Genomic DNA, 12,826 nt, shown 5'->3' with positions numbered 1-12,826 from the left:
TGAACAAAACTGACCTTAGGCAGGTAGGTGATACCTACCCAAAATGAAAGTTTGTAAACTGCTGTTAAGCATTTAGACATTGTTTGCTATCTAATAACCCAATCGGTCGGACAAAGAAAGTCTGACCACGTGGCCCGGAGTGCAACATTTAGTGATGATCAGGCACACAAAGAAGAAGCGATCCTGAACCAATCATAGATCAACAAAAAGAAAAAATATATATGTCGTACCAATAAATGTCGTACGCTGTAGTCGTACCCCAATACTATCTACTGTTGAGATTACCTCCGCTAGGGTATCTAAATATAAAAATAGGATATATAAAAAACATTTATTTATTTATATAGGGTATATAAAAGCAAATTAATGTTTCCTGAATAAAAAGTCAAATTGCAAATATAAGGATTTAATATGTAATAACTAGGTATATGGCTACAAATGTATAAAATATCAGTCACCGTAAGAGTACATACTGTGGAGATTCTCCTTTTCGCAAAGTTAAATGCAACATATCATTACGCCTTAGAAAAACAGTATTTTTAGATTCCCTCCTATTTAGCTCGAAGAGGAAAAAGTTTCCTTACTTGGATGTTCATGTGGATCAATAAGCAAGACTGTGGATTTAAATGTCTTGTACCACGTTATGAATTGACCCAATTACCAACTAAAGTTAGATTATTAAATTTGCATTGCTAATATTCTTTATGATTCTGAGAACGAAGGAAAAAAATCTAACCACCATCTACAGTATACTTATATACCAGCTGTATTTCATAGCGCGTAAAATTGAAAGTAAGTCTTGACTTAATTAAAGGAATCTCCTTCAATTCATAGATGATAGGCTAGCTAATTATTATTATTATTATGTTTCTCCTCTTTTGGAATTCACGGCACTATGTCCGGTCCTTTAAGAGGCTTGCGTGGGGATATGGATCCAACACGTAGAGGCCCTTTGGAGAGTTTTGATGTTGTGTAGGTCTCCCGCCAAAACCCGCTCGCGGATATATCAATAAAATGATATGCCCATGAGCAGGTCTCGGCGGGAGTGTGATCTATTGCAGAATAATGGATAGAAGTACTGGTCTATAGAATGAAATTTGGATGAACTGAGAATGGGCTATTGCAAAGAGTTTGGTCACCTGCCATAATCATGATAACTGACTATTCAGTGGCAGGTGGTGACTCGCCGCTCACTGGATGGGCCCCTCAAATCAGTCGCCGCGATTGGCGACAAAGGGGCAACATTGGCGTGGGCGGCTAAGGGTGTAGAGAGGTGAGTCTGCGGGGCGCGAAATCATGGTGATCCAGTCAGACGCCCCCGGCGTTATGACATTTTACACTTCCACCCTTCGAGCATATAGCTCTCGCGACTCCACTCTGGCCGGCCGGTGAAGGCAAGCCAGAGGTAGGGGTCCTGTTACCTCTCGGTTTCCACTCCGACCTTGGGGAAGGAAGGCGGAGGTGAGGAACAGGGGCCTCCCCTGGGAGCACTCAGGTCCGTGGGGTCGCTACTCCCCAACAGCTCGCCACAAGCTGCCCTGCGGGCTTATTATTATTATTATTTGTATCTCCTTTTGGGATTCACGGCACTAAGTCCGGTCCTTTGAGAGGCTTGCGTGGGGATATGGATCCAACACGTAGAGGCCCTTTGGAGAATTTTGATGTTGTGTAGGTCTCCCGCCAAGACCCGCTCCCGGATATACCAATAAAATGATATGCCCATGAGCAGGTCTCGGCGGGAGTGTGAACTATTGCAGAATAATGGATAGAAGTACTGGTCTATAGAATGAAATTTGGATGGACTGAGAATGGGCTATTGCAAAGAGTTCGGTCACCTGCCATAATCATGATAACTGACTATTCAGTGGCAGGTGGTGACTCGCCGCTCACTGGATGGGCCCCTCAAATCAGTCGCCCCGATTGACGCCAAAGGGGCAACATTGGCGTGAGCGGCTAAGGGTGTAGAGAGGTGAGTCTGCGGGGCGCGAAATCGTGGTGATCCAGTCAGACGCCCCCGGCGTTATGACATTTTACACTTCCACCCTTCGAGCATATAGCTCTCGCGACTCCACTCTGGCCGGCCGATGAAGGCAAGCCAGAGGTAGGGGTCCTGTTACCTCTCGGTTTCCACTCCGACCTTGGGGAAGGAAGGCGGAGGTGAGGAACAGGGGCCTCCCCTGGGAGCACTCAGGTCCGTGGGGTCGCTACTCCCCAACAGCTCGCCACAAGCTGCCCTGCGGGCTTATTATTATTATTTGTATCTCCTTTTGGGATTCACGGCACATAGTCCGGTCCTTTGAGAGGCTTGCGTGGGGATATGGATCCAACACGTAGAGGCCCTTTGGAGAATTTTGATGTTGTGTAGGTCTCCCGCCAAGACCCACTCCCGGATATACCAATGAAATGATATGCCCATGAGCAGGTCTCGGCGGGAGTGTGAACTATTGCAGAATAATGGATAGAAGTACTGGTCTATAGAATGAAATTTGGATGGACTGAGAATGGGCTATTGCAAAGAGTGCGGTCACCTGCCATAATCATGATAACTGACTATTCAGTGGCAGGTGGTGACTCGCCGCTCACTAGATGGGCCCCTCAAATCAGTCGCCGTGATTGGCGACAAAGGGGCAACATTGACGTGGGCGGCTAAGGGTGTAGAGAGGTGAGTCTGCGGGGCGCGAAATCGTGGTGATCCAGTCAGACACCCCCGGCGTTATGACATTTTACACTTCCACCCTTCGAGCATATAGCTCTCGCGACTCCACTCTGGCCGGCCGATGAAGGCAAGCCACAGGTAGGGGTCCTGTTACCTCTCGGTTTCCACTCCGACCATGGGGAAGGAAGGCGGAGGTGAGGAACAGGGGCCTCCCCTGGGAGCACTCAGGTCCGTGGGGTCGCTACTCCCCAACAGCTCGCCACAAGCTGCCCTGCGGGCTTATTATTATTATTATTATGTTTTTATCACTTTAAGCTCTCAGCCGAGGCTGGCATTCTAATGATAGACACGGGCCATGACCAAGTGGCTATCATTTTTAGGGTAGATTAAGGGGGTCAGTCCGTGTGTGTGTAGTTGGTATTTATGTTGTAGGTGTCAGTGTCTGTAGAGTCCATAAACTTCCTAACTATTCGACAGGTATTAAGAATTGCTGCTTTCTGCATATTAATATATGTAAGGGGTTTGAGATTGAGTAGCTTGAGGGAATTATGCAAATGCTTGGGAATGACACCAGTTGTGGACAATACAATGGGAACTATGAAAACTTTATCTTGATTCCATATCCTATATATTTCATCTTTTAGGTCTGTGTATTTGTGAATTTTTTCTGTAATAGTTTTTGTGAGATTATGCGTATTCGGTACTGCTATGTCTATAAGGTATGTAGTTTTATTTAGTTTATCTTGTAGTACAATGTCAGGTCTGTTATAGTGTATGGTTCTATCGGTAAGGATGCTTCGATCATAATATAGTTTATGTGTATTGTTTTCTAGGACTGGCTTTGGTAAGTACTCATAGTAGGGTGTAGGCTTGTTTGTAGTTTGTAAAAGGTTATGTTTATGAGCAAGTTTTTGGTGTATGATGTTTGCAACTTGGTTGTGCCTGTGGGTGTAATCTGTTTGAGTAAGGTGAGGGCATGCTCCAGTTATGTGTTGTATGGTTTCTGAATGTATGTGGCATTTTCGGCATTTATCATCTCTAATATGTGCGTCCTTTATTATATATTTTTGGTAGTTTTTGGTGTTTATTACCTGATCTTGTATTGCAATTAAGAATCCTTCTGTTTCAGCAAATAGGGTGCCAACTTGTAACCATTTGTTTGAAGCCTCTAGGTCTATATGGGATTGTTGGAGGTCGTTTGGATGTCTACCGTGGAGTACTTTCCTTTTCCATTCGTCTATATTTTCATCCTCATAGTCGGTTCTACAGGGTTCTGTTTCTGTCTGTCTGTCAGTTAGGTTTAGTGGTGTGTACATTTTGTCGTTATTAATGATTGCACTGTGTATTTGGTTATGTTCGGCTTTTCTACTAAAGAATGTTTTAAGAGTTGTAATTTGCTTTTTCCAGAGAGCTTGAATATTAATAAGTCCACGACCACCGTTTTTCCTTTTTATGACCATGCGTTCTATTGCTGACTTTGGGTGTAAATAATTATATTTCGTTAGGATAGTTCTAGTCATACGTTCTATTGTGATTATATTAGTTTTAGACCATTTTATAACTCCGAAAGAGTAAGTAAGGATAGGGATGCAAAAAGTGTTTATGGCTTTAATCATGTTTTTTCCTGTAAGCTGGCTTTTTGTTACTTTAATAATTCTTCTTCTGTACTCATTTTGTAGGGATCTTTTTATTTCACTATGATCTAGACCTCTTGATTGCACGTATCCCAAATATTTATAAACTTCATTGGGTTCCATTGCTGCTATTGACTCTGTCTCACTTATTGCATACCCCCCGGGTTGGGTTTTACCTTTAATTATATGTAATGTACGACATTTGTCAAGTCCGAATTTCATATTAATATCGTTGCTAAATTTTGCTGTGGTTTCTATTAATTTATCAATGTCTTTTTTTGTTTTAGCGTAAAGTTTAATATCATCCATATAAATTAAGTGATCAATATTAGTTTCTGTATTGTCATGTTTAAGAGAGTATCCAACACGGAGACCATTCAACAAATGAGACAGTGGATTAAGGGCAAGACAAAACCATAAGGGACTCAGTGAGTCCCCTTGATATATGCCTTTTTTGATGGTTATCTCCCTGCTTGTGACTTTAGAGTTTTGCGTGGTTAGACAAAGTGAAGTTTTCCAGTTCGGCATTATATTCTGTAAAAATAAAACTATTTTTGGGTCAATTTTATATATATTTAGGACACGTAGTAGCCAAGAGTGTGGGACACTATCAAAAGCTTTTTGATAGTCTATATACGCACAATGTAGGTTCCTTCTTTTTGCAGCAGCATGTTTATGAATTGTAGAGTCAATTATAAGTTGCTCTTTGCATCCCATGTGCCCTTTTCTACACCCTTTCTGTTCTTCAGATAAGATATTATTTTGTTCTAAGTGTGCATTGATCCTTGATGAGATAACTGATGTTAATATTTTATAGATAGTAGGAAGACAGGTAATAGGTCTATATTTTGATGGTTGTTTAGTGTGAGATCCTTTCGGTAACATGTATGTAATACCTTTTGTAACAAATTGGGGTATATTTTCCATACCTTGAAATATATTTGTAAAGGTTTTCGCTATTGGCCTATGCAAAACATGTAATTTTTTATACCAGAAGTTATGAATTTTATCGACACCAGGTGCTTTCCAGTTGTGTAAATGAACAGTGTTCTTTTTGATATCGCTTTCTGTAATGTCTCCGAGGCGCATTTCTTCTATTGTTTCCCATCTTCCTTCTTCTTTTATCATCCATTCCGCTTCCTTGTGTTGTGATTCCGTTTCCCAAATACCAGCCCAAAAGTTTTCTAACTCTTCTGTTGAAGGGATTTCTGTGCTACCATTGTTATCTTGCGAATTATTTTCTGCTTGTAGTTTCCTATAAAAATTCTTTTCATTTGTTGTGAACAATTTGTTATCATTTTTTCTTTTCAAAGATTTATTGTACCTTGCTAATCTTTTGGATTTGAGAGCTAATTTTTGCTTTAATGTATCTAAGTATTCTTCCGGTTTTTCGTTATTTTTATCATATTTGCTGTGGACCCTAAGCTTCTGAAATATTTCTTCTACTTTTTGTACTAATTTTCTAGATCTGTTATTATTGATATATTGAGTAACTCTACCTATGTCTGCTCTAATAGATTCTATATCCTTTTCCAACCTTACTTTCCACGATGGCTTTTTAATCTGTTTAATGTGTCTATGTACTCTTTCTTCAGTATCATTATTAATTTTAAATCCTAGTTCTTGAGATATTACGTACGCAGTGCAGTACACTAATGTGTGTATATCACTTAATTCTACTTCGTTTGATAAAAATCGGTTCAGTATATGTTCATTAAACAGGTTAAGTAACTGACTTAGTTTCTTGCTATATCTTAATTTTGGTAATTTTGGTCTGACTGTAGGATCTATACCTCTATATAGTAATAATGTGGTTTGTAACTTTTCGTACATTTGCTGGACAATAGGATCAGTGTTAATTTCGAGCTCATAGTCCAGGCATTCAACCTCGTTTTCAAGAAGAATATTAATATTTTCTGTCTGTGTAGACATGTTAGATGGTTGCGTGACTTGTGTAGGAACGTCTTCAGAGTTACCACGGTTAGCATTGGTATTATGTATGTGTGTTTGTAATACAGGGGCGTTTCTTGATGAAAGTGTGTGTATAGATAAAGGCACGATAGATGATGGTATATTAGGAGTATCTGTAGTATCATCTCTGTGTATTGTATGTATGGTAGAGTTGTTTTCATTATTTGATTCAATTTCTAATTTTGTTTGGACTTCTTTTTTCAGTTCGTTCAAAAAGCTTTCGGATAAGTATTTGTTCTTTATTATGGCCCTTCTTTGATCAGATATTCTTTGTTCTGACACGTTAATATCTGGATACCTGGCTAAGAAATGTTCATGTAGTTTTTTCCTGTAAATTGTCATGTCTGTCTCTAATTTTGTGATGTAGTAGTAAGTTCGCATGATAAAAATGTTAACTTCTGAGCTCCAACTCATGCGCACTCTTGGTTTCCCAGTTTTGGTGGACACGGGTAAAAGGGAGTTTTCCCCCCGCGCAACATCCAAAGCAGGAGGTTCCTGAACTAAATGATCACTAGGATCTTCATCCACAGAAGCTAGACTTGGGGTGTATGATATTGTACTAGGACTAAAAGGTTCTGTTATATCGGAAAGATTGGGTGAGATACTTCTATATATGTTGTATGTTCGTCTAGTACTTCTCCTAACAGAATTTACTTGTTCAGATATATTGTGAAAATTCTGTGGTTGATTGGGGTTTGATTGATCTACAACAGCTTGAGACTGGGTAGATAAGTTTTTATTTCTTTCGTTCTCCATGTGGTTCCCACGAGCAGCAAGGGATTGGAAGTCCACCACGGCAGAGCCCCGCATACCATGGCAAGGGTAATTGAAACTGGAGGTCCCCCGGTATCCAGAGTTCGCATACTTAGGACTATGCTCTCCCATAGCCATGCAGCCCTCGGCATATGCTGTTCTACCTTGGCTTGGATTGGTTTGGGACCGTTAGTTGAGGAAGAGGACTGTTAAATCCCCTCCCCGTAAGCCCCCCTCCCACGTCAAGGTGGCCCCTTAGGGGGGTTATTATTATTATTATTATTATTATATAATAAAAACATGTAAACAAAAAGTTGACAAAAACGTCTGCGAAAATATAGAGAACCATAACTGCGTCCACTATGAATAAGGTGCCAAAATATAATTATAATAAGGTATTAGGTTTGAGTTATGATTACGTTAGTAAAGTCGAACGCACGCCAAGTGTGAAATGATCGAGTAAGTAGTAGGGTGATATACTGACGACTATACGACGATAGAATCATGAATTTAATAGTTGAATGTATAATTAACAAGTCAATGTACGCCTGTCTCATGCGTCGTTTGTCCAACACACTTGATATTACGTGACGTAAAACATCGATGAAAACACATGCGTTAATATTTCAGGCAAATGTGTATATAAGTAGTATGCATTTTTTGTACCAATAACCTTTTTGTGGGCGCAGTTTTACATAAATAATTTAATTTATTAATAAGTATAAATTATTTTAATATTATTATGTGTTAAACATTAAGCTACAATAAATGTTAAAATAAAAGGTTATCACAATATGTGCAAAATTAGTACTTAATTATGCTTAAATTTCTTATATACAGATTAAATCAGGACCATGTAGCATTTTAGTAACAATTTTATGTTTTTGGTTCCATTTCAACGATTCAAAAATAACATTACAATACTAATCATATTTGGTGATTTGTTGGTTTTAATTGTTGGCCTAAAATAAACAAAATCATTACAATTATTTTTCTGGTACAGTACAATTTAAAAACAACAAAAAATGGCAAAAATGACACTTTAAAGCTAATAAAAACATTTTACATAATGTCTATCAAATATATTACTTTCTAATAGCTACAAAAATAAATGAGATTTATGTTCGACTAATATCTAAATGTAATAACCTATACGCAATAGGTGAATAATTGTGAGATTTTCATTCATTTTTGATTACTTAGTCAAGCTTTACTCTATTGCAAAATCTTGTGATGTATCCTAACGAGGCATGTCGCGTAATATACACGTATCGGTATTCTTACAAATAAAGCAACGCCTTCGAAGCGAACTTATGTGGGCAGTTATATCTTGGTTGACAATCAACTTTCAATTATACACTTAATTGTTTAAAAAGCGAATAAACATATAATATGTTATGTAATGCATACGCATTACAATAATTATTGTGACCTATTTTTAAGACTAGTAAAGCACTACATTTCTTTCTAGATGCCAATTTCACGCCTAACTGTAAAATAGGAAGATTATTAAAATTGACTGTGGATATGTAATATTAAAATCTGAAGCATGCCAAATGTATATTAAAACTTTAATTAAAAAATCTACGCGTGAATAGTACATAGTTCATTTTTAATGATTTTTCAAATATAAAAGAAACAGTCAGTGAATCAAATCAGTAGATCATACAATCAATATGGTATTTTGAACTACCTATTTTTCATTTACAGACTAATGCTTTTATTTATAACAAAAGGTTAAGCTTCAACTATTTATAAATACGAGGCACAGTATGTTTTTCGTAAATTATTCTGCACTGATTATACGCCAAAGCCTCGACTGCATTACCAGTATCACCCAGTAGCAACCATAGCAAGCAATTCAGATCGTACATATATTTAATCGCCAATAAATCCAAGATAGCAACGGACGTGACTATCGCCGCATAGAGAACTTAATGAGATATAGAGATATCGCCAATCGTACAAATGTTTTCCTGTTCGACTTCCAGTAAGCTGAGTTAAAGCACTTGATCATAAGGGAAGACTACACAGTTATATTCAACTCATCTACTGCATCCATGAGACTGGCCACTGAATCCACCTTCATTCCTTTTTTCCGTAGAGCATTTAACTCTTCAACCAGTTTTGATTTGTCCCTGCCCAAGGTCTCCCTGAAATTTAAAATATATGTAAATGTAAAAATGTTCTATCACATTTAATCAGTGGTCAGAAAAGGTAGGTAGTACAATTTTATGGCATTTTTAATCACAACACAATACAACATGATATACAAATCGCTATTTTTAATATGTGATGCATAATTTCATAAAGACAGGAGCACATAATTAGCTGTGTGTGATCGCTCATTATGACAACATTATAATCTCTAAACAATGAGAGATAAGAAATACGTGTCACTACCAAACCAAACAAGAGATTAACCAATAACTGACACTTGAGTAAACTTCCATAAATCAATCAAACAGTATATAAATGTATAATAGACACATACATATCACACATATTGCAATAGAGGATTATTTTAGAAGGTCTAAATCAAGATATAGTTAGCTTTTGTTCAATTTTCACTGAACTGCAGAAATTTAGGAAATAAAAATAATGTTTATAATATATTTGCAACCTTTGACTCTACCACGTAAGATTTAATACTGTGAATACACCACATATATGGCTGTACATCCAGCTAGTATCCAACTAGTATCCAATCTTTTTATTTCTGCATCTTGCAATCGGCTTTGCAAGCCCTTAGCAGAGGCTTGTGATAGGAGTTCATTGGCAGGGAAGAACCATTCTTTTAATAAAGAAGCCGTCTCTTGTTACAAGCTTTTATTATTCCTATCTATGTCTGTTTGGGTGGAATCTTGTAACTAAATTTTGAAGCAGATATCTTCAACCGATTGAGCCGAAATGTTGTAGTCACATTTCGATTACTATGTATTATTATGATAAGCATCACCGGATGGTGCGCCCAGAAACAGTTACCGACGAGGGAATTCCTCAATGGTTAACTGCACGGACATGTTTTATTTGTCACACACTGAATGCAATAGGATCTCTCTGACAACAATGTCTTCTGTTAAAAATGTCATTCTTGAAAAAAACGTATTGTTTAATTTTGGAAGACAGGTTGTTTGTTGTATTTATCATAATACTAATAATTGATAAATAAAATATGAAAATGGTCACCATATAGAGATGCAGGTATGCAGCAGGGGTACGTATATGAGCAGCAGGTCGCTGTCGCTGACGGCCTCGTAGCGGCGCAGCGCGAGCTGTGCCCAGCGCTCGGCCGGCCCGGCCAGCGCGCCGCCCGACGCGCCCGCGCACGCCACCAGCCGGCACAGCGCGCACAGCACCGCGCGCGACCGGTCCGTGTACACCTGACGTTATTATTATTTCATTTTGGGGACGTCAGTGCTAGCACTAGAGCCGTCTGGTGCTAGCACTGATCAATCTTCTCATACTGACGTTATATTCCCTCTTATTCATTAAAAAGTTAGCATAAAACTAAGCTAAAGTACTCGTATCTTTTGCAAATATCACTCTACACAATATTTGACATCACAGAAAGAGATATTTAGGTTACAGTATCTGTTTATGAATAAGAGAGATTAACTATAATGACTAACAGCCTGTGAGCTATTCAATTTACAAACTTTATTTTATAAACATGATTCATTAGATTGAAACTGGTAATGTCACCAAAAATTCTACTAAAAATATATGTCATCAATACTATTCCATTTCAATTTTAAAAGCCTTTAATGCTAATATACAAATTAAACATAATAAGTAAAGGCTTTTTCCAAATCATTCCACACTGTTTTGTCTCTTACAAGTCTGACCCACAAGGTACCAGTAACATAGTGTGGGCTCTTATTATTAATAAAATTTAATTGAACAAGTTAGTTATTACACCTTATTCAATAGTTTGAAACTGGTTTCTAAAATAGACAGGGCTTTCTCGAACTTCTCTTCTTGTATGAGCCTTTTTGCCTCTTTGAGCTCAGAATCCTGGAAAAACATAATGGTCACTGGGGATTCTCTCAATCTTGATTCACTTGCTATCAACTCCAGCAATGACTCGAAGGCTGCACATCTGGTTGATATTAATTCTGGGTCAAAATTTCCCACCATCATCTGAAAATCATAAAAACAGACTATATTACATTTTTATTAAATTTTCATACTCAAAAAGCTATAAGAAATAAATGTAATAAGCATCAGACACATCTATTTTGAAATTTAAACTTAATACTTATAAAGATTTAATAATGAATTACAAGTTGAATGAAAAATTGACATCAATGATTCATACAAATTCAATACCTACTTTATAATAGGTATCTATATCAACATCTTCAAAAACAATGTGCAAATAAGAAATTAAAAAATACAACATTAAACTAGCCACCAGACAAACATGCCAGAATAGCCATTTTTTGTTTCAGAAGAAGGATTTTGAATGTCTTGATAAAAGGATAATTAATTATTTGGCATTGTTGTTAGCCATCAGATGCATTGTGTTTTATTGCAATATGTTTCTATTCTTGAACAGTTGTTGCAATGATAGTGAGTTTTGCAAAAGAATAGAATCATTTTGCAAAATCTCACACAAGGACTGTGTGTGTATAATTGTTTAAAATATATATATTCATTCATTATTTTTCTGATAAATGGATCCAATAGTTCAGTAGCATTTTAGTTAGTACGCATTAATACATTTATATATTTACCTTTCTAGGAAACGATATACTACCAAGCAAAGCGGGATATTCTTTTTTCAGGCCATTGTATAATTCTAGAAAATGTGTGTATCGTCTTTCCACATTAGCTGGATCTGCATCATACATTTCGTTTGCCCCTTTGTTATTCCGACTCGCTTGCATCATATAAGCCACAAACTTCTTTTCATCTCCTTCCACTGTTCTAGAGGAAACTATTTCAAATTTCAACATAATTAGTACAGTTTAATAGCAGTTAATATTATGCTGAATACTTATTGGATTAGATATGAAACAAAGAGCTATTGAAAGTCACGAGAATACTAAAAAAATTGGTATACAACACAATGCAACACACACACGCAATAGGTACCAAGGTACAACAACAAAACAAAGCAACTTTGCTTTGACTGCTGACAGTGAATGAAATTAATGGAACTGACTGAACTGAGATTATGAATTCAACTCCAACTACTACTACCAGATCACGCATATTGATGAAAAATTGTGACACGTTGGTGAACCACCAAGGTATCATTTTTATTTAAAAAAACTAGTTTAGTATTAGATAAAGCCCAAAGCTCCATAATGTTTTGTTCTCGATTATATTCGAAGCTGTGACGCCACAGCCCAGGGTTAGAGTAAAAAAATGCCATTACATTTGAAAGATTCAAACCGCTTTGGAAATGCTGTTGTTGCCTATCATCTGACAAGCATGATAGCATTAAATTAAATCGTGTTTTCCTTTTCAACACAAAATCAAAATAAAAAAACCGAATAAATACAGGTAATTCTTATTATAACAAAATCTCTCAAATAATTGCCCAATAGCCACACGATATTATCATGAAATTATAATATTATCATGAAATTATAATATTATCATGAAATTATAATATTATCAATAGGGCATTATTACACAAAGCTCAGTGCAGATGGCGCTACTGGTACAACTAAGGTACACAAACATTGCCCATAATGCAATTGTAAATTGAGGCAAAAAGCGCCAATTTTCAATATTGTCGCATATTTACGACCGAAAATACCTTGCACGCAATCGTAGTGCGAGTTTAAAAAAAAAGGAA

General features: G+C 37.2%; 2 protein-coding genes across 2 annotated transcripts; both read right to left on the bottom strand.

Moving 5' to 3' along the window:
* Window positions 1-3,051: 3,051 nt before the first annotated feature.
* On the bottom strand, window positions 3,052-7,146 carry LOC135310067 (uncharacterized). Its single transcript, XM_064437073.1, has 2 exons — window positions 6,270-7,146; window positions 3,052-6,239 (listed from the first exon to the last, which is right to left on the bottom strand). The coding sequence occupies exons 1-2, from the start codon at window positions 7,144-7,146 to the stop codon at window positions 3,052-3,054; spliced, it is 4,065 nt and encodes a 1,354-aa protein (XP_064293143.1).
* Window positions 7,147-7,796: 650 nt separating this feature from the next.
* Window positions 7,797-12,156, bottom strand: Snx21 (Sorting nexin 21). Its single transcript, XM_053746545.2, has 4 exons — window positions 11,754-12,156; window positions 10,936-11,157; window positions 10,204-10,397; window positions 7,797-9,167 (listed from the first exon to the last, which is right to left on the bottom strand). The coding sequence occupies exons 1-4, from the start codon at window positions 11,973-11,975 to the stop codon at window positions 9,041-9,043; spliced, it is 765 nt and encodes a 254-aa protein (XP_053602520.1). The 5' UTR covers window positions 11,976-12,156; the 3' UTR covers window positions 7,797-9,040.
* Between the last annotated feature and the right edge of the window lie 670 nt (window positions 12,157-12,826).

Source organism: Plodia interpunctella, chromosome 1 (assembly GCF_027563975.2).
Source record: "Plodia interpunctella isolate USDA-ARS_2022_Savannah chromosome 1, ilPloInte3.2, whole genome shotgun sequence".
In the NCBI taxonomy this organism is placed as follows: Eukaryota; Metazoa; Arthropoda; class Insecta; order Lepidoptera; family Pyralidae; genus Plodia; species Plodia interpunctella.
This window is presented reverse-complemented; position numbering and strand designations above follow the sequence as displayed.

Excerpts from the sequence above, each read along its gene's own strand:
- LOC135310067 (XM_064437073.1), bottom strand. The coding sequence starts at position 7,146 with ATGGGAGAGCATAGTCCTAAGTATGCGAACTCTGGATACCGGGGGACC. Across the intron at positions 6,240-6,269 it reads ACATAATACCAATGCTAACC|TCACGCAACCATCTAACATG; the intron begins GTGGTAACTCTG and ends TTCCTACACAAG.
- Snx21 (XM_053746545.2), bottom strand. The coding sequence starts at position 11,975 with ATGTTGAAATTTGAAATAGTTTCCTCTAGAACAGTGGAAGGAGATGAA. Across the intron at positions 11,158-11,753 it reads GTATATCGTTTCCTAGAAAG|ATGATGGTGGGAAATTTTGA; the intron begins GTAAATATATAA and ends TATGATTTTCAG. Across the intron at positions 10,398-10,935 it reads GTTTCAAACTATTGAATAAG|GTGTACACGGACCGGTCGCG; the intron begins GTGTAATAACTA and ends TAATAACGTCAG.